The sequence below is a fragment of the Ranitomeya imitator genome, chromosome 4 (genome assembly GCF_032444005.1).
Source record: "Ranitomeya imitator isolate aRanImi1 chromosome 4, aRanImi1.pri, whole genome shotgun sequence".
Lineage (NCBI taxonomy): Eukaryota > Metazoa > Chordata > Amphibia > Anura > Dendrobatidae > Ranitomeya > Ranitomeya imitator.
In genome coordinates, this window is record NC_091285.1 from 207,300,990 (window position 1) to 207,326,713 (window position 25,724).

General features: G+C 43.6%; 1 protein-coding gene across 2 annotated transcripts in view; it reads left to right on the plus strand.

Moving 5' to 3' along the window:
- CDC25C (cell division cycle 25C) overlaps nucleotides 1-25,724 on the plus strand; it is a 95,640-nt gene that overhangs the window by 37,112 nt on the left and 32,804 nt on the right. For both annotated transcript variants that reach the window (XM_069764330.1, XM_069764331.1), the window contains exons 4-6: nucleotides 5,111-5,150; nucleotides 8,613-8,642; nucleotides 10,056-10,089. In XM_069764330.1, coding sequence (XP_069620431.1) covers nucleotides 5,111-5,150; nucleotides 8,613-8,642; nucleotides 10,056-10,089 — 104 coding nt within the window. The remainder of the gene's footprint in view (nucleotides 1-5,110; nucleotides 5,151-8,612; nucleotides 8,643-10,055; nucleotides 10,090-25,724) is intronic.

Here is a 25,724-nt window from a genome sequence, read left to right on the forward strand (position 1 = left end):
ACACACACACACACACAGAGACCTTGCAGAACGCTGTTAAAACAGCGCTGCAAGGCAAGAGCAAGGTGAACAGTGAAGAACACACAGCGTTTTGCTAAATTAGCCTTTGGAAAGGAAAATAAAGCAATTAGCAAGCTCAACTGGCCCTCAGTTAGAACACAGCGTCCTGTCCCTAACTGAAATCACAGCAGAGTGAGCGCAAAATGGCGGCAGCGCTTTTTTATAGTGCAGAGTGACATCATTTCAGCAGCCAATCCCAGCCTTGCCAGTACTTACATGCCCACCATGCTAAACAGGATGTGCCCACACTTTCATTCATTCCTCATTGGCTGCTGCGTTCAATTTGAATTCTGGGAACTTCCGATTCCGGTATCCGATACGCGGGAAGTATCGGAATTCGGTATCGGAATTCCGATACCGCAAATATCGGCCGATACCCGATACTTGCGGTATCGGAATGCTCAACACTAATGATCAGTAAATTTATTGGACACTAAAGTGGTATATTTGCAATTTTCACTCTGCAACATCCACTACACACTGACTAAAAAAGCAAAGAAAACAGTATTTCTTTATCGCTTCATTGGGGGACACAGGTAACTATGGGTGTATGCTGCTGTTGCTAGGAGGCTGACACTAGGCAAAAAAGGAAAATGGCTCCTCCTCAGCAGTATACACCCACCAGCTGGCACAGAGCCCATCAGTTTTAGCTTGGTGTCAGTAGGAGGCAGACCTGGATCTGATTCCAGATCTGTCTTTTCCTTTTCAGGTCACCTGTTGTGTTTTATTAATCTTTTCCCTTTTTTCTTTCTGGTTTTCTTCTACAGAATACCAGGGTGCAGATTTGTCACCCTGTTTTCCCCACTTGTGTGCGAGACAGCCATGTGGTGTCGCCCACATCGCCAGCTCTCAGACCCGCAAGGCAGGACCTGATCTCCTGTCACTGTGCTTCAGAGTGATCCCTGATGGCCGGTCCTAACCTTTTTCCCACCCCACCCCTCTCTTTGGAGCGGGCTGTGAGAAGACCACAGTCACCGGTGGTGACCTTCCCCCACCCCCCCCTCTTGTAAGGGATTGACACAGTCTTCTGCACCATCCGGAAACTGTGTGAGAAGGAGGACCTTTTCTCCAGTGACCCTCATCCACCCAATGGCACTATTTGCCTGCCTCTACCAACCACCACCACCACTGCTGCCGCACAGGGCATGGCGGTGCTGAAGGCATGCGGCCATCTCTTCAGGCTCGGTCTAGGGCTTTCTTTAACGCCCCTCTCATATAGCCGCGCCCACTTCCTGGCCTTCTTTACCTCTGGCCATGCTACTATCGGCGCGCACGCTTCTCTGGCCCAAAGAGAGGGCTGGTTCCCTCTCCTTTCTTTCTGTCCAGACCGTGCCACGCCCCCTGCAAAGCATCATCATCAGCTCGTGTCTTCTCTGCGCGCTTTTGCCTCCTCTCCCTGACTGGTACACGCCCCCGGCGGGACAGCTAATTGGAAGGGTCCCTTCATCTTGATACTGGCCAGTAAATCAGCCGGCCACGCCCACCACAGCGCACGGTGTGTTCTTCCTTACAGCACACTGCACAGCCTGCTTTCTCCTGTAAGCACCGCTTCTTTCCATATCAGCTGGGGACATCTACAGCCATACAGGGGGACATGGCCAACCACAGTCTCCTGCCTTTTTGCTGGCATCTGGTAGGCTCTGCTTTTTTCCTTACCTACAATAGCCCTCCACAGCAGTATCATCAAGGCTCAAATTATGCCCAACCCTAGAGAGGCCTCTTTATGCCCTACTAAACCTACTATTCACTACGCCTGTACCTTTTGCAGAAAGTGGTCCGGAGGTCAGCCTGCTCCTTTTTGTCAGTCCTGCAGCCCTTCTACCATGTCTGCACCACAGGAGCCCCCCACCACCCGGGATGAGAGCACACTCCTTCCTCCGGAGTTCCTCCGGAGTTAGCTGTTGCTATGTCTCAATCGGTCTCCGACCTGACAAAGGTGTCACAGTCCCTGGTCCAGGTCCTAGCGCGCCTACTAAACCTGGCCGCCACCACCAGTGCTTCAAACTCCTTTACCGGTAATTCGTATGCAGCTGACCGCGACTCATAAGGACAGATCAAGGACTAAATCCAGGAAGCAAGCTCTTTCCAGTTCCTCATCCAGCTCTCTGGGACCCTCCCCATCCTCTAGGATGCCCTCCTTATCCCATGTCCCCTCTTCTGAGGCAGCTTTTGGGTTGGATGTGGATTCCCAGTCAGATTCTGAGTCTGATACGGACCGGAACTCAAAATTGAAAGATATGGTCCATAGCCTTATTTTGTCGATAAGCGAAACTCTTAATCTGAAAGAGGATGAGGCCCTAGCCCAGGAGTACTCCATTTCCTTCAAACGGGTAAAACGTCCTTCCCGGACGTTTTCCAACCACAGGGCGTTTGAAGCAATAATGTATAAGCACTGGGATCACCCTAAAAAGTGCTTCCCAGGAAGGAAGCAGCTGGATATTATTTATCCTTTTAGTCCAGACATCGTTAGTAGATGGACAGTTCCCTACCATTGATCCGCCGGTCTCTCGTCTGTCTTTCAAGACCATTTTGTCTGTCGGATGGAGCATTTCTCAAGGACTCTGAATAGGCAAATTGAATACTTGGCTAAGTCGGCTTTTGAAGCATTCGGCGCCTCCCTCTGTCCCATTTTTACCTCCACCTGGGTAGCAAAATCCATGTCTGCCTGGGCAAGAATGCTTCGTCATGGTATTCTAGCAACAGCTTTTCCGGATGAGCTTGCCGACTTGGCAGACCAGATTGGCCAAGCTGGCAAATATCTCCTGACCGCTTCCTTGAATGAGGCCAGTTATTCCACCCGGGCTACCAGCAACATCGTTGCCATATGCCGCATTCTCTGGCTAAAAGCTGGAATGCGGATCTGCCGTCCAAAAGTCCCTCACTAACCTCTCCTTCCAAGGCTCCAAACTGTTTGGATCCAAGCTGGATCAAATAATCTTAGATACTACTGGCGGCAAGAGCACTTCCCTTCCCCAGCCTAAGCCTAAACGCCCATTCAATAGGAAGAGATCGCTCCAGTTTTGTTCCTTTTGACCCTTTTCTCCATCAGGAACCTTCTCCCATCAGGACCGCTCGCCCGCCCAAAGGGAGGGGAGGAAGCTGTCCTTCAAACCAGCTTCCCACTGGGTCTCACTCCAACATGTTCTACTCGACGTGACAGGTTACCCCTACCCGGGAATCCCTCCAAGGTGAAAGGCCAGCTCCTTCTCTTCTGGGATGTCTGGTTGTGGGTGGTCGACGACACCTGGGTCAGAGAGATCATGACTTCAGGCTACAAAAATCGACTTTTCTTCTGCCGCAGGAAGACGCTTCTTCCAGTCTCGTCCGCCTAGACTCCCGGCTAAGGTTCCAGGTACTCTTGAGGCAGTCTCCTCACTGCTACAGACAGAAGAAATCATACCCGTTCCCTTGCACGAACGTTTTTCAGGGTTTTACTCACCTCAAACGATTGAACCGTCATGTTTGGATCCGTCATTTCTGGATCGAGTCCCTACATTCAGTAATTGCCTCCATGGAGCCAGGGGAATTTTTCTGCTCTGTGGACATTCAGGATACTTCTCTACATGTTCCGGTTTGTGTCTAGCATCAGAGATGCTCCAAGGGCTGCTACTGCGCAGGTGCAGGCTGCGCAATCTTGGAGGAGGATTTTTTTTTCTTCAGTAAGATGTCGCCGCCGGCGCATGCGCACCAGCAGCTATTGGATCACCGCTATATACACCGATAGCTGCTACTGCATGTCACCATTTTCAAATAGTTTTTTTTTTCTCTTCTAGCTTAGTAACATGAAGAACATGTATTATTGGCACATAGAACATGCGATTATGCTGCAGAACAGGTGCAATGCCTGGCACCTGCCTGCAGAATGTTGTTTTTTTTTTTGTTTGTTTTTTTTTTTTTAAAGTATGTAAAGATATTCATTATGCAAACTAGTGGGCAGGTCAGTGAGGGATCAGCGACCTGTTGGCAGTCTGCAATATGAATATCTAAGGAGCGCACCCGCGTGCAGTTCTGTGAAGCACCCATGGGCTCAAAATGCTCCCCACACCCCTACATTAATTTCTGCAGTGATGTAGATTCCAAAATGGAGTCACTTTTTGGGTTTTCTGCTAATCTAACTGCATAGAGATATGAAAGTGGCACCTGCAAACTATTCTAACCAAATTTGAACCCCAAAAGCCAAATAGCATTTCTTTCGTTCTGAGCCCTGCCTTGTGTTTAACAAGTAATTTTTCCTCACATATAGGATATTACTGCATTCGGGAGAAATTGCATTATGAACTTTGGGTTTCCTTTTCCCCATTACCTCTTGTAAAAATGAAACCTTTTAGATAAAACAACTTTTTTTATTGTAAAGAACCCTGTAATTTTCCATTTTTGCATTCCAATATTATAAACGTTTCTGAAGCCTTTTTGGGTACAACTCTAGATGAATTCCTTGAGTGGTGTAGTTTCCAAAATGAGGAGTTACTTGTGGATTGGCTTTTCTACTGTTTCCACATATCTAGGGTTTTGAAAATGGCATCCACAATCTATTCCAGGCAAGGTTTTGCTCACCAAGTCAAATAGCGCATCTTTCTTTCTATGCCATTCCGTGTTCTCAGACAGTAGATTCTTTCACATATAAGGTATCGTCTTACTTAATAGAAATTGTGTAACAAATATTTGGCTGCATTTTCTCACCAAAGCTTGTGAAAATGAAATGACATATTGGTTGAAAGAATGTAATTTTAAAATGGCATAAAAATTAAAAGTTTGAAATTTTTATTAAATAAAATTAGCAACCTTAATTTGCCACGATCAGACCTGAGAAAATGAGTTTTGGCCTGCCTGGCAAACCCCATCTTCAGCGAGAAGGGGTTAAAGCTATAATTGGTGATAATTGCTATGGTACCTGGCAATATATGTTGTGTCCAGTGATATATTGCCACTACAGTGCAGCTCTCCTCCTCTCCCAGCACTTGTAATTTAATCCAGTTTTGGTAGTTTTAACTTTTTTTTTTTTTTTTTGGAAGTGTCACAACTATTTTTTCTATTTGTTTTCATATACTAGGAGACTCTACAAATTCCATGTGTATGCAGACTGAGCACTTGTAAGTATTCATGCAAATGTATTTTGGCAATGGCTTTTGATTACTCAGGCACATATCCGCTAACTATCTAATGCGAATGGGTGTCCTTACATAAGATGCAGCGGCAGTGGGGATTGAGCATGCTGGATTTCAACATGCACTCTCCGCTGTTAATTTGGGTGATAAGCTGCCACTCCATTAAAAACCACATGCATGCTCAGCCTAGGCAAGCCTGCAAGTGTGTGGCGGTGAGGAATGGTTGCGAGCTGGCAAAATAAAATATAAGGTGTATGGCCACTTATAGGCTCATATCATTAGGTTGTTGGTGTTTACATGACATCAGAGCGCATTTATTTTTATTGTGTAATATGACATCAATTTCTTATAGCTGTGGTATTTTTTGCCATATTCGTACCCATATGGTGCAACCCCTGGCGAATTATGGAATCACCGGCCTTGGAGGATGTTCATTCAGTTGTTTAATTTTGTAGAAAAAAAGCAGATCACAGACATGGCACAAAACTAAAGTAATTTCAAATGGCAACTTTCTGGCTTTAAGAAATACTAAAAGAAATCAAGAACAAAAAATGTGGTAGTCAGTAATGGTTACTTTTTTAACAAGCATAGGGAAAAAATTATGGAATCACGAAAAAAAAAACCTCCAAAACATCACTAGTATTTTGTTGCACCACCTCTGGAATTTATTCCAGCTTGCAGTCTCTGAGGTATTGACTTAATGAGTGTCAGACAGTACTCTTCATCAATCTGGCTCTAACCTTCTCTGATTGTTGTTGCCAGATCAGCTTTGCAGGTTGGAGCCTTGTCATGGACCATTTTCTTCAACTTCCACCAAAGATTTTCAATTGTATTGAGATCTGGACTATTTGCAGGCCATGACATTGACCTTCTGTGTCTTTTTTTCAAGGAATGTTTTCACAGTTTTGCTCTATGGCAGGATGCATTTTCATCTTGAAAAATGATTTGATCATCCCCAAACATCCTTTCAATTGATGGGATAAGAAAACTTTCCAAAATATCAACATAAACTTGTACATTTATTGAATATGTAATGACAGCCATCTCCCCAGTGCCTTTACCTGACATGCAGCCCCATATCATCACTGACTGTGGAAATTTGCATGTTCTCTTCAGGTTCTCTTTATAAATCTCATTGGAACGGCACCAAACAAAAGTTCTAGCATCTTCACCTTGCCCAATGCAGATTCGTGATTCACCACTGAATATGACTTTCATCCAGTCATCCACAGTCCACGATTGCTTTTCCTTAGCCCATTGTAACCTTGTTTTCTTCTTTTTAGGTGTTAATGATGGCTTTCGTTTAGCTTTTCTGTATGTAAATCCCATTTCCTTTAGGTGGTTTCTTACAGTTCGGTCACAGACATTGACTCCAGTTTCCACCCATTCGTTCATCATTTGTTTTGTTGTGCATTTCCTGTTTTGGAGACATTTTGCTTTAAGTTTCCGGTCTTGACGCTTTGATGTCTTCCTTGGTCGACCAGTATGTTTGCCTTTAACAACCTTCCCATGTTGTTTGTATTTGGTCCAGATTTTAGACACAGCTCACTGTGAACAACCAACATCTTTTGCAACACTGCGTGATGATTTACCCTCTTCAGAGTTTGATAATCCTCTCCTTTGTTTCAATTTACATCTCTCATGTTGGAGCCATGATTCATGTCAGTCCACTTGGTGCAACAGATCTCCAAGGTGTGATCACTCCTTTTTAGATGCAGACTAATGAGCAGATCTAATTTGATGCAGGTGTTTATTTTTGGCTATGAATATTTACAGGGTGATTCCATAATTGTTCCACTATGCTTGGTTAAAAAAAAGTAACCATTACGGACTACAACATTTTTTTTGTTCTTGATTTTTGTGTTTCTTAAAGCCAGAAAGTTGCCATTTGAAATGACTTTAGTTTTGTGCCATATCTGTGATCTGCTTTTTTTCTACAAAATTAAACAACTGAATGAACATCCCCCAAGGCTGGTAATTCCATAACTTTTGCCAGGAGTTGTATCAAAAAGACCTCTGTACAGTAGTGTTGACCAATGTTACTTGGGAAACTGTTTCATCGAATAATTAAATGGAATCTGTTATGTTGAAATTGGCATCTGATCTGCAGGCAGGTTGTTATAGAGCAGGAGGAGCTGATCAGATTGGTATGTATTTTTGTTATAGACATTTCAGTAAAATTTAAAGTTTTATTCATTGAAATCCCTGGTGTTTGTATACTACAGTTGTGCTCAAAAGTTTATATACATCGGCAGAATTTTTGCTTTCTTGGCCTTTTTTCAAAGAATATGAATGACATTATCAAAAATTTTTCTCCACTCATGGTTAGTGGTTGGGTGAAGCCATTTATTGTCAAACTATTGTGTTTTTCTCTTTTTAAATCATAATGGCAACACAAAACATCCAAATGACCCTGATCAAAAGTCCACATACCCCATTTCTTAATACTGTGTATTGCCCCCTCAAACATCAATGACCGCTTGAAGTCTTTTGTGGTAGTTGTGGATGAGGTTCTTTTCTCAGATGGTAAAGCTGCCCACTCTTCTGGCAAAAAGCCTCCAGTTCCTGTAAATTCCTGGGCTGTCTATCATGAACTGCAAGCCTGAGATCTCCCCAGAGTGGCTCAATGATATTGAGGTCAGGAGACTGAGATGGCCACTCCAGAACCTTCACTTTGTTCTGCTGTAGACAATGAAATGTCGACTTGGCCTTGTGTCTTGGATCATTGTTATGTTGAAACATCCAAGTACGTCCCATGCGCAGCTTCCGAGCTGATGATTGCAAATTTGCCTCCAGTATTTGCTGATGGCGTGCTGCATTCATCTTTCCTTCAACTTTGACAGTTTCCTGTGCCTTTGTAGCTCACACATCCCCAAAACATCTGTGAACCACCTCTGTGCTTTACAGTAGGAATGGTGTTCCTTTCATCATAGGCCTTGTTGACCTTGTAGGTCTGAGTCAGGTGGGCGGCCCTACTAGTGACTGACAATCGACATTGTATGACAGAGCTTGCAGAGTTGCCTGTCAATCACTAGTAGGACCGCCCACTTGGCTCATAGACCTACAAACACCAGGTAATTCAATGAATAAAACACAAGTTATACTGTTTTGTTTTGTTTTTTTGTTTGTTTTTCAACAAACCTTAGATTTCCTTCTGCTCCGCTTCTCCTTCTCCATACCGTGCTGTCCACAGATCAGACTGCATGTACAACATGGCAGGTTCCCTTCAAGGACCTCTGCAATTTGTTCAGCATTTACATGTCATTTCCTTGATGGGTCCATTTATTATACCTTGTATGGGACTACTGCTCATAATGATTGTGCTGCCTCTTAGCCACATGCATCTTACTGAATTATCAAATCTTTTTGTTTCTGATGGGACCACTATTGAGCAGCCGGACACAGCGTAGCGTACTTTTACACACGATTTCTCTTTACTTTTAACAGTTTTACCCCAGAACCTGAAATAAAAACGAAGTAAGTAATGTATAACTAAAGTAGGAAAAGTAGTACCGTATGTTTTACATTTTACATGTTCCTTGATGCTTGATGGGTTTTGTATCTTTTAAATACCAGAATTACTGTTTTTTGTGTTGTTGTTTTTTTTTTTTTTTTTTTTTTTTAATTCAAAGACCTCGTTCCAATTATTACTAGGCTGTGTGGGTTCAGTACAATGCTTTTCCTCATTTTAGTGGATTCATCAGCAAATTGTTTTTAAAGGGGGTCTCGGACCACACAAACGCTTCAAACTAACGACATAGCCTTGTAAAAATAAAACTGGTTGTTTTTAGGTTACAGATCTGTTCCTCCATTTCCCCCCAAAATAACTTCATTTTAATATACAAATGAGGGTGCTTGATGCACTCTTGGCATGGCTAAACACCACGGTGCATCATTCCAACCAATTCTTTACATTACTCCCACTTCTTTCTGTTGATTAACGGTGCTGGCTTCTATTATGCAATGACTATCTGCGCACAAATCCCTCACTCCTCGCTGCTGACATTGCTACTATCCCCTTCTGTTACTGTCCGTTCTGACCCTCATGCAGCCAGGTCCCTGGTGGCTATTAAACTGTTTTTCTGTTGCTGAGCTAAATACATTGCTCAAAAAAATAAAGGGAAAACTAAAGTCCCACATCCTAGATATCACTGAATGAAATATTCCAGTCGTAAATCCTTATTCATTACATAGTGGAATGTGTTGAGAACAATAAAGCCTAAAAATGATCAACGTAAATCACCACTAATATCCCTGGAGGTCTGGAGTTGGAATGATGCTCAAAATCAAAGTGGAAAATAAAGTTACAGGCTGATCCAACTTCAGTGAAAATGCCTCAAGACGAGGAAATGATGCTCAGTAGTGTGTGTGGCCTCCACGTGCCTGTATGATCTCCCTACAACGCCTGGGCATGCTCCTGATGAGGCGTCAGATGGTGTCCTGGGGGATCTCCTCCCAGATCTGGACTAAAGCATCCGCCAACTCCCGGACAGTCTGTGGTGCAACGTGACTGTGGATGGTGCGAGACATGATGTCCCAGATTTTCTTTTAAATTCTCCTTTTTATGTGTGTTTTTTCCCTTTGCCAATGTGTGTGGGGTGAGTCTTCTCCCAGAGTTTCCCCCTCCCGCACAAGATAGAGTAATGACTTAAAAAAACTGCAAATGATGAATTGCGGCATTAGTCTTAACCTTTACAGATACATATTTTCTGTTTGTGATCCACCTCTGGCTTTCTAAACTGCATAAAAATAAACTCCAAATTATAGAACCTAGCCTTAACCGTGTGGTATCATGCCCAGTGTTCATTCAGACCTGGGAAGAACTGCGTGCATCGTTTTTAATATATCATCACTGAAATGAATGTTCCTCAACTTCCTTTTATTTCACAGGAAGTTCCATAAAAAAAAAGTTAATAGCGTATTGGTGAGTGTTTTTATCTCAATGTTTAATTTTAATGTCTCAGAAAGTAAGGAAGTATAGCAATGTCTTGCCATAATGTCCACTTTGATATGAGAATTAACCACTGTCTGGTTGTATGAGAAGTCAAATTTTTACTATTTACAGTTTACATCTTATTTTTTTTTCATAGAACTTTACAAACAATATATCAGTAATGTTTAAGAAGCATAGTGATCCAGGAACAACTGTAGACCACTTGTCAGCTTAGGGAATGTGTCATCAGAAAATGACCTATTGTCTTAAGGACTCCGCCCATCAAAATTATTAATATATTATAATATATTGCAGTCTTAATATTATATAGCACTGTGTACTTGCAATTGCTTAGTACAGCTAAGTCTTCTGTTTCCCATTAGGTGTATGACATCACATGATTGAAAACGGACTCCCTGAATCCTTCTAAGCTCTATGCAGAAACAGGAGGTCAATCTTCCCTGTAGGAGTCATCAGTCACTGCAAAATTCCATGGCAGGGGAGAGCGCGCAGCTGGGTCAGGAGATAAAGAGGGGAATAATAAATGCAGGGACAAGAGACTTCCTGTTTCTACATGGAGCAGAGAAAAGAGAAGAATTACATGGGTAGAAAGGCAAAATGAGCAATTGTAAGTACACAGTGCTATATAATATGAGGACTGCAATGTATTAAGGAGATAAAAACTTTGGAAGGAGTGCTTCTTTAAATCAAGTTAGTTTCAACTACAATAGATATACATTCATGGCCAAAAGTGTTGGCACCCTTGAAATAGCTCCAGAAAATGGAGTATTTCTCACAAAGAATTATTGCAATTACGGTACACATATTTTGTTACACTCAATGGAAATAGACGTGTATATTGGAACAAGACAAAACAGAGTGGGGAAAAAAAGACAACATTTGACGACATCTCACAAAACCCCCAAAATGGTCTGGGCAAAATTGTTGGCACAAAATTGTTATATATTGTTATATATAAACCAAATGGGTATTCCCATCATATATGTAATATTGACCCAGTTGCTCCACCACGCTGCCAGAACAGGTCTGACACAGAGGGCAAGCTTCTATGTAGCATAGTGTTACAACAGTACTAACTAGATAGATTTTCTCCAGAGCATGACAAGTAATAGGTATTTTGTGGTAGAGCATGAATGCTTTTTTGCCTCATGTGAAATTTGATTACCCAATTCCTTATCCAAGCCCCAGTAAAGGACAGAGGGTCATTGCAGGTGTCCCTTTTGTGTTTCTTTGTATATAAAGTGGCTTGCGAAATAATTCACCCCCACCCCTGATATTTTTTGCATTTTTCTACCTCGCAGCTTGGAATTTCACTTTTTTGTTTTATTTTGAGGGTTTGCATCAGTTCATGTAAAGAACATGCCTACAACTATGAATATTTGTTTACAAAACTGACAAAGTGGATATATCTTAATGTTATAATTCCTAAGGAAAGGGGACAACTCCCTGAATAAATGAAGCCTACAAAAGTTAGGAGCATTGAGCCCCAGGTAAAAATAGCACTAGAATACTACTCATAATCATACAAAAATATAAATTACCGTATTTTCCGCTTTGTAAGACACACTTTTATTTCCCCCAAATTGGGGGGGAAATGGGGGTGCGTCTTACAATCGGAATAGTGAATAAAATAGGGGAAAAGTAGTACATATTTCTTACTGAGGGACTGGCGGTGGCTGTGGAGCAGACTGGTTATAAGCTGCGGTGGGGCAATGGAGCAGGCCTGGAGCTGGGGGTGGCGGCGCGGTCATCTCCGGTGTTGGGCTGTGCGCGGGCGGCATAATGCTGGCCGGCACCATTGCACTTCCGGAATTGGAATCCGGAGTTTCCGGTTTCTAGAATCCTGTGCCTGTGTCTACTACACAGGACTTCAAGAAAATGGCCGCCGAATCAGCGCATGCGCAGATAAAGCTCGCTGTTACTGAGCTCCCAATCTTCGCCTGCGCTGCAGTAAACCAGCTAATACAGGTAGCTGGCAGCAGGGAAAATTCTGGGCTCCGCTGCACACGGAGCCCTAAAGCAGAGGAGGGAGAGAAGCATGATTCTCCTTTGCAGGGAGAGATATTGATTGGTGGAGGGAACTGTTGCTGAGCTGTCTCCACCAATCAGATATCTTATCCCTGCACAATGTATAGTGTAACAACTATTATTTACACTAGTCCGAGATCCGTGGGAGAGGTGAGCACACATTGAAGGTTATAAAGCACAACGCCAATCATCCTTCAGAATATACTGTACCAATGGGTGTATTTTGATGGATGATGGGGGTTGCAGCCATATGTAGCGTAACAGATCCCCCACAACAGTGCATCATCAGCAGATCCCCCCAATAATTGTGTACCTTGCAGATCCCTATAAGTGTCATCCGCAGATCCCCATAAGTGTCACCACAGATCCCCATAACAGTGCGTCATCTGCAGATCCCCATAACAGTGTGTCACCACAGATCCCCCATAAGTGTCATCCGCAGATCCCCATAAGTGTCACCACAGATCCCCATAAGTGTCACCACAGATCCCCATAACAGTGCATCACCACAGATCCCCCATAACAGTGCTTAACCAAAGATCTCCCATAACAGTGTGTCATCCGCAGATCCCCATAACTGTGTCATCCGCAGATCCCTATAACAGTGCGTAACCAAAGATCCCCATAACAGTGTCATCTGCAGATCCCCATAACAGTGTCATCTGCATATCCCCATAACAGTATTATCCGCAGATTCCCATAAGTGTCATCCGCAGATCCCCATAAGTGTCATCTGCAGATCCCCATAACAGTGTCATCACAGATCCCCCATAAGTGTCATCCGCAGATCCCCATAACAGTGCGTAACCAAAGATCTCCCATAACAGTGTCACCACAGATCCCCATAACAGTGAGTCATCAGCAGATCTGTCAATAGGTGTGTACCCTGCGGATTCCCCATACCAGTGCGTCACCACAGATCCCCCATAATAGTGTCATCCGCAGATCCCCCATAACAGTGCATCACCACAGATCCCCCATAATAATGTTTTGCATTCATCATAGGTGTAGGAAGACATGGGCTACACATCTAAAATCATAAGTTGATCTAGGCAAAATGAAACGGAACATGAGGTTCTTAGTTTAACAATCTGATTAGACTATATGAAGCCGCTAGCACATGACGGCAAACCTTAGTGAGCAAAAATTTGCGGAACCCCTCTTACAGTCTCCAGCCTTGCAGCATGGGTGCTGTGAGGCACCAGGTACCCACCCTGCTGGTTCATTGTCACTGTGGTGGTGGTTGGCACATTAGTCCACACATTTAAAGGGAACCTGTCACCCCGAAAATTGCGGGTGAGGTAAGCCCACCGGCATCGGGGGCTTATCTACAGCATTCTGGAATGCTGTAGATAAGCCCCCGATGTATCCTAAAAGATGAGAAAAAGACGTTAGATTATACTCACCCAGGGGCGGTCCCGCTGTTGGTCCGGGTCCTCCCATCTTCATCAGATGACGTCCTCTTCTTGTCTTCACGCTGCGGCTCTGGTGCAGGCGTACTTTGTCTGCCCTGTTAAGGGCAGAGCAAAGTACTGCAGTGCGCAGGTGCTGCGCCTCTCTGACCTTTCCCGGCGCACTGCAGTACAGGGCAGACAAAGTACGCCTGCGCTGGAGCCGCATGCATGAAGACCAGAAGAGGACGTCATCTGATGAAGCTAAGGCCAGAGCAGAAGCTGAGAAGAATGCTGCCTGTCAGAAGCGCATGGAAGCTGCAGCAAAACTTCAAAGGTTTTCCCGGGTGGTTGGTGGGGAAGAGGCACAAGAGCCTATGGAGGAGAGATCTGAGGAAGAGGAGAAAACCGATGATGGAGCGAGGGGGGCACAGAAGGGATAAGAAGAAAGTCGCATGGCTGCTGCAGGAGAGGCTGAGAAGGAAGTGGAATTGAGAGGGGAGCCAACTATAAATGACGTATTTATCCTCTTGTAACCAGTCCCTGAATGATTTAACCCTTCAGATGAAGGAGGTGAAAGGGGAAATACAGATTAAGGCTGCCATACAGAAAATGCATATACGCATGGGGGAGGTGGAGGAGAGGATGAGTACTGCGGAGGATCATGTGGTTCAACTACAAAAAGCAGAGAGAAAGTTTGCCCAACAGATATCGGAATTGGCTGCAAAAAATGAGGATCTAAAAAACCAATCCAGAAGAAATAACATCAGGATAGTGGGTCTGCCAGAAAAAACAGAGGGGAGAAATCCTACTGAGTTTATTGAAAACTGGTTGAAGGAGAAGGTTGGAACCGAGATTCTGACAAGGGTCTTTGCTGTGGAATGAGCGCAGAGAGTTCCGCCGCAGCCCCCACGCCCAACCCTTGTACCATGCTGGCTTAGGCTACTTTCACAATAGCGTTGGGCCGACGTACCGATGCATCCTGTGACAACGCAGCACAACGGGGGCAGCGGATGCAGTTTTACAACGCATCCGCTGCTCCATTGTGAGTTGCGGGGAGGAGGGGGCGGAGTTCCGGCCACGCATGCGCGGTCGGAAATGGCGGACACGACGCACAAAAAGTTACTTGTAATGTTTTTTTGTTCCGACGGTCCCCACAACACGACGGTTGCGACGTGTGGCAATGCGTCGCTAATGTTAGTCTATGGGGGAAAAACGCATCCTGCAGACAACTTTGCAGGTTGCGTTTTTTTCTCTCCAAAACGACGCATTGCGACGTGCATCGTACAGCGCTAGTGTGAAAGTAGCCTTAGATATTAAACTACAGAGACAGAGATATTCTCAGGAAGGCCAGAGAAATGGAGGATCTCACTGACGGACAGAGGATTGCCATCTACCCGGATTACTCTGCTGTGGTCCAGAAACAGAGAATGCAATTTACTGGCATCAAGAGGCGACTGAGAGAACTGGTGGTGCAATACTCCATGTTTTTTCCTGCAAAGTTGAGTGGTTGTCTTTAATAAAGCTCATTTCTTCACGACACCAGAGGACGCTGCACAATGGATCGACATCAATGCCAAGAAACTACAAGCGACGGGAGACTGACTTTCAGCGGAGGCGTGAGCCATTAGTGTTACCAAGATGTTTGGGATAAGAGAACTGGGTTGCTATTTGTACCCATTTAATGTCTGTCTCTTTCACTTTTGGAGGAGTGGAATATGACTGGGCTTAGCTATTACGCCAGTTAAGAGTTGTGTTGGAAAATGAGGGGTGGGGATTGTTAATAGGGTGTACCTCAAACGATGTTTGTTTGTTTTTTTTACTCTTTACTTCACTGTTTGTTCTGTACTGTTAATAATTAATGTAAAGAGATGTGGTTCTGAGGGTTGTGGGAGCCAGTTAAAGGAGGTTACTTAGGTGAGAGTGCTTCAAACGGGCCAAGGAGCCCCACTCTCGATGAGAGGAAAATGCTTTATCTTGGGGGAAGGTTGGGGGGGGGGGGGGGGGAGTTAGACAGCTCAGGTTAAGGAGTAGGATCTTCTTGATGAATGCTCTGTATCATGATGGGGGACCGTAATAAAATACAGAGTTGGAATGTTAGAAGCCTAGCTGACAAAACTAGACGAGCGGCGGTGCTACAATATGCACGAGACCAGAGGGCCTCACTGATATGTCTGCTGGAAACACTTGGTTCGTGAGAGGGTGGATGTCTTACCCAGGCAGTGGTTGCAAAAAACGTATCACTCCACCTTCTCTACATACTCGAGGGGGGTGTCGGTGTTGGTCCCAACAGGGGTGCGCTATGAAGAGATGGTGTATGCTAATGTGGATGGACAGTATGTGGTAGTGAAATGCAGAATGCTTGGTATATTGATGTGTGGTGGCTATGTACATTCCTCCCCCTTATTCGAGTAAAAAACTTAGATACGTGTTAGAATTGATTGGACGGGGAGATCCGATGCCGCTTTTAATTATTGGAGACCTCAACAATATATGTGATGATTTCTGGGATAAAAACAAAAATACTCAAACCAGGTCGGAAAGCCATATTACACCGTTCGGAACATATATTCGAGAGATCGGTATGACTGATTTGTGGGGAGTGTGGCACGTGGGGGAGAGGGGATACTCTTGCTATTCACCGGCTCATGATACTTTATCCAGAATAGAGACGATGATGGCATATTTGAGAGGTTTGATGTTCAGGGACATCAGTAGATGTAAGCGGCGATCAAAACAGGCGGAGAATGCCGCAAGGGAAAGGCTGAGAATTGCTGAAGATGAGATGGCCACACTGGGTACCCCTGAGGCTGGGAAACGGTTAAGAGAAGCCCAGAATTATATGGCTAAACTTCTGGAGAGGGCAGGGAGAAAGAGAGAGTTCCAATGACTAGCCTTTTACCAGGAAGGGGAGGTAGTGGGACATATGCTCTCGCTGGTGGCGTCAGCCCAGAAGGGTACACCAGTCTTACATTCACTAGAGCCTGTTAACGGTATAAAAGTGTTGGAGACCTCTGAGATCTTAAGGGTCTTTACGGACTTCTACGCGGATCTATGCACCTCTGGTGTGGACCCATCTGGGACTGACAACGTGGCATTTCTAGAAGGAGGATAGGGAAAGTTTGGAGGGGCCTATTACGGACGGAGAACTAAGTTGAGATTGGCAAGAGGTAAGGCCCCAGGAGCAGATGGATTGCCAGCTGAAATTTATAAGGAAATGAAGGAGGTGTTGCTACCCAGATTACGAGTAGTTTTGGAGGAGGCTAGGAATGGGGGGATTCTCCCAGCCTCTATGAGGGAGGCCATAACAGTTGTAATCCCGAAGGAAGATAAAGATTTATGACTGCCTGAATCATATTGCCCGATTTCTTTGCTCACAACGGATGTTAAACTTCTGGCTGGGGTGTTGGCGGCTCGATTATCATGTGTTATTTCTGGATTGATTCATCCAGATCAATCTTTGTTTATGCCAGGCAGCTCCACTGCAATCAATCTTAAAAGGCTTTTTTTGAATTTACAATTGGGGGCTGATAATGGTGGGCATAGTTATTGCTTCTTTAGATGCCCATAAGGCATTTGACAGTGTGGAATGGGGATACTTGTGGCAGGTATTGCAATTCTTTGGCTTTGGCCCACAATTTGTGTCCTGAGTTCAGCTATTGTACGCGCAACCATCGCCTAGGGTGAGAGTGAATGGGGAGCTTTCTCGCACGATAAGGCTGCATAGAGGGACGAGACAGGGGTGCCCGCTCTCCCCTCTTTTGTTTGCTTTAGCCGCTGGCCGCCAAGATCCAACAGTCCGCTGAGGTCTCTGGGTTTAAATATGGATTGATAGATAAAAAGATTGCTCTTTATGCGGATGATATACTGCTGTTCTTGAGTGATCGACATGATTCATTGAGTAATGCAATTCGGCTCATCGAGGGATTTGGTGCTTTGTCGGGGCTTAAAATAAATTGGAATAAGTCAACTCTGTTTATGGTGGGAGTTGGGAGATTCTATGGAGGGGATAGACTTAAAGTAGCAGATCATTTCAAATATTTGGGGATACTAATCTCTTTGCGGATCACGAATTACTTACATATGAATCTTACACCAGTGCTGGGAACTCTTAAGGCAAAGGTAGGAGCTTGGTCTAAGTTGCATTTATCTGTTGTAGGCCGAATTAATCTCATTAAGATGATTCTGATGCCTAAGATACTGTATGTTCTCCATAACTCACCTATCTGGATACCATGTGTAAAATTCAAATTGATTAACTCTTTATTTAGAGGCCTGGTGTGGGGGAGGCAACACCCGCGAATTAGATTGGAGACCCTTGAATGCCCTAAGAACGCGGGAGGCTTGGTTTTACCTAACCCTGAAATATATTTCTTGGTGGCCCAATGTCAGCATTTAACCCCTTACCGGCATCGGACGTACTATACCGTCCGATGCCGGCTCCCCTGCTTTGATGCAGGGCTCCGCGGTGAGCCCGCACCAAAGCCGGGACATGCCAGCTGTTTTGAACAGCTGACATGTGCCCGTAATAGGCGCGGGCAGAATCGCGATCTGCCCGCACCTATTAACTAGTTAAATGCCGCTGTCAAACGCAGACAGCGGCATTTAACTACCGCTTCCGGCCGGGCGGCCGGAAATGACGTCATCGCCGACCCCCGTCACATGATCGGGGGTCGGCGATGCTTGTGAATGGTAACCATAGAGGTCCTTGAGACCTCTATGGTTACTGATTGCCCGTCGCTGTGAGCGCCACCCTGTGGTCGGCGCTCACAGCACACGTGCAATTCTGCTACATAGCAGCGATCAGCAGATCGCTGCTATGTAGCAGAGCCGATCGCGTTGTGCCTGCTTCTAGCCTCCCATGGAGGCTATTGAAGCATGGCAAAAGTTAAAAAAAAAAAAGTTTAAAAAAATGTGAAAAAAATAAAAAAAACATAAAAGTTTAAATCACCCCCCTTTCGCCCCAATCAAAATAAATCAATAAAAAAAATATCAAATCTACGCATATTTGGTATCGCCGCGCTCAGAATCGCCCGATCTATCAATTAAAAAAAAGTATTAACCTGATCGCTAAACAGCGTAGCGGGAAAAAAATTCGAAACGCCAGAATTACGTTTTTTTGGTCGCCGCGACATTGCATTAAAATGCAATAACGGGCGATCAAAAGAACGCATCTGCACCGAAATGCTATCATTAAAAACGTCATCTCGGCACGCAAAAAATAAGCCCTCAACCGACCCCAGATGATGAAAAATGGAGACGCTACGAGTATCGGAAAATGGCGCAATTTTTTTTTTTTTTTTTTTTTAGCAAAGTTTGGAATTTTTTTTCATCACTTAGATAAAAAATAACCTAGTCATGTTTGGTGTCTATGAACTCGTAATGACCTGGAGAATCATAATGGCAGGTCATTTTTAGCATTTAGTGAACCTAGCAAAAAAGCCAAACAAAAAACCAATGTGGGATTGCACTTTTTTTGCAATTTCACCGCACTTGGAATTTTTTTCCCGTTTTCTAGTACACGACATGCTAAAACCAATGATGTCGTTCAAAAGTACAACTCGTCCCGCAAAAAATAAGCCCTCACATGGCCAAATTGACGGAAAAATAAAAAAGTTATGGCTCTGGGAAGGAGGGGAGCGAAAAACGAACACGGAAAAACGAAAAATCCCCCGGTCATGAAGGGGTTAAAGGGCTGGGAACATGAGTCGTCTACCAATGTAGCACAACTTTTGATAGAAAGGGTGGTGAAGAGAAGTCCCGGTGGAACAGTGTCTGGAAGATGGATCCCTAGGGATACTGGGGAAGAAATACCCAACATTATTTCTGATATATAAAGTATGGGGGAGAGTTAAACAAATTCGCGGGGTTACTTGTCTGACCAGGTTTTCTCCGCTGTGGTTTAATAATAATCTACCGGAGTTTTTGGCGATGGGACAAATACCAGAATGGCAAGCCAGGGGGATCCGATATGCCTGTCAGATTTTAGAGCGACAGGAGTTGAAATCCTTTTCCCAGCTACAGTTGGAATATGGTCTTAAGGCATTCTGGGGGGTTCCAATATGCACAAGTACGGCATGTGTTTGTGGCCCAGAATGAGGGGGATTGTTTCCAAATTCAAAACAACTTAGTATTAGACTACATCTGTGGCGTGGGGACAACGAGGGGTGCTATTTCATCTTTATATAAGGATTTGCTTCACACACCTATTAGAATATCTGATTGGTGCGAGGGCTAAATAGGAAAGAGAGCTGGGTCGTTTAGAGGATGAAACGTGGGAGTCTGTATTAGAATGGATACTGAAACTATCACTGAATGAGCCGTATAGGCTCTCCCAGCTTTATATTGTACACAGAGTGTACAGATCCCCGGATGTCCTGTATAGAGCTGGGCTGAGATCTGACTCGCAATGCCCTAGATGTAGGAATGATAGTGCTGGAATGTTTCATATGTTATGGTCGTGTCCGAGATTGACTACTTTTTGGTTGGTGGTTGTAAGCCGGATAGAAGGGGCATACAGATGTGTAATACCAAGAGAACCTTTGGTGTGCATGCTGGGGTACGTGGAAGAGATAACTGTGGATAACAAGCTGAAAATGGCAATCGCTAGACTACTATACATGGCTCGAAAGGTCATAGCCAAAAATTGGATCAAAGAGGAACCTCCCTCGAGGGGAGAATATCTTAAATATGTGAAGCAGGTCATTACCCTGGAAAAGGGTGTATATCAGAAAAGAGGGATGATGGGCCTGTTTGATAAATTGTGGATGCCCTGGCTGGATCTAGGCTAGGGGAGGCTAAGAGAAGTTAGGCCTGAGGAGGGTTCGCCTATATATTTATGGTGTACTCGTGTACAAATAAAAGTTATTGTATATGGGTAACGTATATAATACTACAGGATGTTAAGAGGAATGCGTGAGCTGTCTAAAAGGGAAGGAGGGGGGCGGGATGGGTAAGGGAGGGTTAAGAGTGAGAAAAATGGAAATGTATACCTTAATGTGAAATATTTTATTGTACTCTTATATTTAACCCCTTAATCCTATATGACGTACTAGCTGCCTATCGCAGCTGACATCCGGCACTATGTGCCAGGAGCGGTCACGGACCCCTCCCGGCACTTTAACCCCCGGCACACCGCGATCAAAGATGATCGCGGTATGCCGGAGGTGCAGGGAAGCATCGCGCAGGGAGGGGGTTCTCTGCAAGCTTCCCTGAGACCCCGCAGCAACACGATGTGATCGCGTTGCTGCGAGGGTCTCCTACCTTCCTCCCTGCAGCAAGGCCCAGATCCAAAATGGCCGCGGCATCCGGGTCCTGCAGGGAGGGAAGTGGCTTACCAAGTGCCTGCTCAGAGTGCTGTGCAATCTGTCAGATCAACGATCTGTCATGTCCCCCCTTGGGACAAAGTAAAAAAAGTAAAAAAAAAAAAAAAATAGAAGAAAAATTCCTAAAGAAAGAAAAAAAATTATTCCCATAAATACATTTCTTTATCTAAATAAAAAAAACAATAAAAGTACACATATTTAGTATCGCCGCGTCCGTAACGACCCCTCCTATAAAACTGTCCCACTAGTTAACCCCTTCAGTGAACACCGTAAGAAAAAAGAGCCAAAAAACAACGCTTTATTATCATACCGCCGAACAAAAAGTGGAATAACACGCGATCAAAAAGACGGATATAAATAACCATGGTACCGCTGAAAACGCCATCTTGTCCCGCAAAAAACAAGCTGCCACAAAGCATCATAAGCAAAAAAATAAAAAAGTTAGTCCTCAGAATAAAGCGATGCCAAAATAATAATTTTTTCTATAAAATAGTTTTTATCGTATAAAAGCGCCAAAACTTAAAAAAATGATTATAAATGAGGTATCGCTGTAATCGTACTGACCCGACGAATAAAACTGCTTTATCAATTTTACCAAACGTGGAACGGTATAAACGCCTCCCCCCAAAAAAATTCATGAATAGCTGGTTTTTGGTCATTCTGCCTCACAAAAATCGGAATAAAAAGTGATCAAAAACTGTCACGTGTCCAAAAATGTTACCAATAAAAACGTCAACTCGTCCCGCAAAAAACAAGACCTCAGATGGCTCTGTGGACCAAAATATGGAAAAATTATAGCTCTCAAAATGTGGAGACGCAAAAACTTTTTTGCTATAAAAAAGCGTCTTTTAGTGTGTGACGGTGGCCAATCTTAAAAATCTGATATAAAAAACGCTATAAAAGTAAATCAAACCCCCCTTCATCACCCCCTTAGGGAAAAATAATAAAATTAAAAAAATGTTTTTATTTCCATTTTCCCATTAGGGCTAGGGTTGGAGCTAAAGTTAGGGTTGGGGCTAAAGTTAGGGTTGGGGCTTGGATTACATTTATGGTTGGGATTAGAATTAGGGGTGTGTCAGGGTTAGGGGTGTGGTTAGGGTTACCAATGGGATTAGGGTTAGGGGTGTGTTTGGATTAGGGTTTCAGTTATAATTGGGGGGTTTCCACTGTTCAGGCACATCAGGGGCTCTCCAAACGCGACATGGCGTCCGATCTCAATTCCAGCCAATTCTGCGTTGAAAAAGTAAAACAGTGATCCTTCCCTTCCGAGCTCTCCGGTGCGCCCAAACAGGGGTTTACCCCAACATATGGGGTATCAGCGTACTCGGGACAAATTGGACAACAACTTTTGGGGTCCAAGTTCTCTTGTTATCCTTGGGAAAATAAAAATTTGGGGGGCTAAAAATCATTTTTGTGGGAAAAATAAGATTTTTTTTATTTTCACGGCTCTGCGTTGTAAACTGCAGTGAAACACTTTGGGGGTTCAAAGTTCTCACAACACATCTAGATAAGTTGAGGGGTGCAGTTTTTAGAATGGTGTCACACTTGGGTATTTTCTATCATATAGACCCCTCAAAATGACTTCAAAAAATGGTGGTGTAAAAATGAGAAATTGCTGATCAACTTTTAACCCTTATAACTCCCTAACAAAAAAAAATTTTGGTTCCAAAATTGTGCTGATGTAAGGTAGACATGTGGGAAATGTTACTTAAGTATTTTGTGTGACATATCTCTGTAATTTAAGGGCATAAAAATTCAAAGTTGGAAAATTGCGAAATTTTCAAAAATTTTCGCTACATTTCCGTTTTTTTTTCTCAAACGCAAGTTATATCGAATAAATTTTACCACTAACATGAAGTACAATATCTCATGAGAAAACAATGTCAGAATCGCCAAGATCCGTTGAAGCGTTCCAGAGTTATAACCTCATAAAGGGACAGTGGTCAGAATTGTAAAAATTGGCCCGGTCATTAACGTGCAAACCACCCTCGGGGCTTAAGGGGTTAAATTAGCTAAGTGTTCCCTCACCATCTCTGTTTATAGATTGTGAGTAAATTCCTTGAATATCAACTGATCTGCACAGTGCTGTTTCAATTGCTTACTTAGAGAACACAGATGCACAACGGGAATTTAAAAGTTTGGCCTTCTCAACATCATTTTTGACCACTTCACCCTTTTCATCCTGTAAAAGTCCTTAAGTATCTTTGACTTTTCTTTTTGCCTTTGACATGCCCTCAAAATCCTTTATTGCTTTTCAATATCTTCCAAGCCTTATTTAATTACTTGCTTTAGCTCTTCTAACGCTTGCCCTGCATAACATGCAGACAGCAGAATATTTTTCTTTATAGATGTACCTTCTTTCCATTTGACATAGATTTCTTTTTTTGTTTTTAGTCCTGTGTTCACTCATCCTGGTCTCTTTTAAATGCTTCCTTCTCTTCTGGATTGTTACCCATTGTGCAGTGAGAATTTCATTTGGCTAAATCTCCCATCCTCCTTGGACAATTGTGTTCTTTAGAACATCCAGCCATTGGATCTTTCCTACTTTCTTTGAGTCTATTAAAATCTGCCTTTCTGAAATCCATCCTTAAAGGGAACCTGTCACCAGGAATAACGCTGTTAACCTGCAGATATGCGGTTACTCTGCAGGTTAACAGCGTTATTATGCTGTTTGGCGCCTGCACGCAAACTAATACAGCGGGAAGAAAATGATCTTTATTCTCCAGCCAGCATTCAATATTCAGTCATAGGGGCGGCGCCGGTTCAGTCACCGTTCTGAGTATCTGCAGGTTAACAGCATTATTCCTGGTGATTGGTTCCATTTAAAGTCTGAGTCCTCACAGGTCTTTCCTTCTCTTGTAATCCAAAAATCTGAGGATCGCATGATCGCTGCCTCCTAAATTCCCAGCCACCTTTACTTGCGCAACCATTTCCTCCCTGTTGGTAAGAATTGGGTCCAAGATGGCAGATCCCTTTCCCGTTTCTTTGCACGTGAAATTAACAACGTTTTATTTGTGTTATGGCTTTTTCTACCCTTAACGAACCCAACCTTGCTAACAATTGTGTAGGTAGTGGGAGAGCCCTGTTGCAAATATGTTGACTATATTTTGATGTCTACATTAATATATTGTATTGGATGAAAATTAGGGCAAGCATTTTTTTTTCCAGGTTCTGATAAAACCGTTATGTGAGACTATAAAGTGATTTGAGGGGCAAATGGGGGTCTTCTGAGATACTGAACACTTTTGTTAAAAATGGTAATAATGTGGTGCAACATCTTATAAAATCTATTGAATCCATCTGGCTCAGGGATCTTCCCGATAAGGATTGATTTAATGGCCTCTCCTATCTCTTGTTCAGTGAAAACTTTGTACCTCCAGCTCAAGCATCTGTAATGAAGGAAGGGCATTGTCCATAATATACTTGTAAATTTTTATTTCAATAATAATAGATGGCATGTCGTGGTATTGCCAATGAACATTATATAGCCAGCTATAATGGCAACAAAATGCTTCAGCTATGTCAGTGGGGTTATGAATTTTTGGCCCTGGTGCCCCTTTTAATTTGGATACTTATGTCCTTTGAAAGCATGGATGTAACTTCATATTGAGTGATGACCTTTTATCTGCGAATTCGGACGAGTACCTGCTCATGTAACATAGTAACATAGTTAGTAAGGCCAAAAAAAGACATTTGTCCATCCAGTTCAGCCTATATTCCATCATAATAAATCCCCAGATCTACGTCCTTCTACAGAACCTAATAATTGTATGATACAATATTGTTCTGCTCCAGGAAGACATCCAGGCCTCTCTTGAACCCCTCGACTGAGTTCGCCATCACCACCTCCTCAGGCAAGCAATTCCAGATTCTCACTGCCCTAACAGTAAAGAATCCTCTTCTATGTTGGTGGAAAAACCTTCTCTCCTCCAGACGCAAAGAATGCCCCCTTGTGCCCGTCACCTTCCTTGGTATAAACAGATCCTCAGCGAGATATTTGTATTGTCCCCTTATATACTTATACATGGTTATTAGATCGCCCCTCAGTCGTCTTTTTTCTAGACTAAATAATCCTAATTTCGCTAATCTATCTGGGTATTGTAGTTCTCCCATCCCCTTTATTAATTTTGTTGCCCTCCTTTGTACTCTCTCTAGTTCCATTATATCCTTCCTGAGCACCGGTGCCCAAAACTGGACACAGTACTCCATGTGCGGTCTAACTAGGGATTTGTACAGAGGCAGTATAATGCTCTCATCATGTGTATCCAGACCTCTTTTAATGCACCCCATGATCCTGTTTGCCTTGGCAGCTGCTGCCTGGCACTGGCTGCTCCAGGTAAGTTTATCATTAACTAGGATCCCCAAGTCCTTCTCCCTGTCAGATTTACCCAGTGGTTTCCCATTCAGTGTGTAATGGTGACATTGATTCCTTCTTCCCATGTGTATAACCTTACATTTATCATTGTTAAACCTCATCTGCCACCTTTCAGCCCAAGTTTCCTACTTATCCAGATCCATCTGTAGCAGAATACTATCTTCTCTTGTATTAACTGCTTTACATAGTTTTGTATCATCTGCAAATATCGATATTTTACTGTGTAAACCTTCTACCAGATCATTAATGAATATGTTGAAGAGAACAGGTCCCAATACCGACCCCTGCGGTACCCCACTGGTCACAGCGACCCAGTTAGAGACTATACCATTTATAACCACCCTCTGCTTTCTTTATAACCACCCTCTGCTTTCTATCACTAAGCCAGTTACTAACCCATTTACACACATTTTCCCCCAGACCAAGCATTCTCATTTTGTGTACCAACCTCTTGTGCGGCACGGTATCAAACGCTTTGGAATTTAG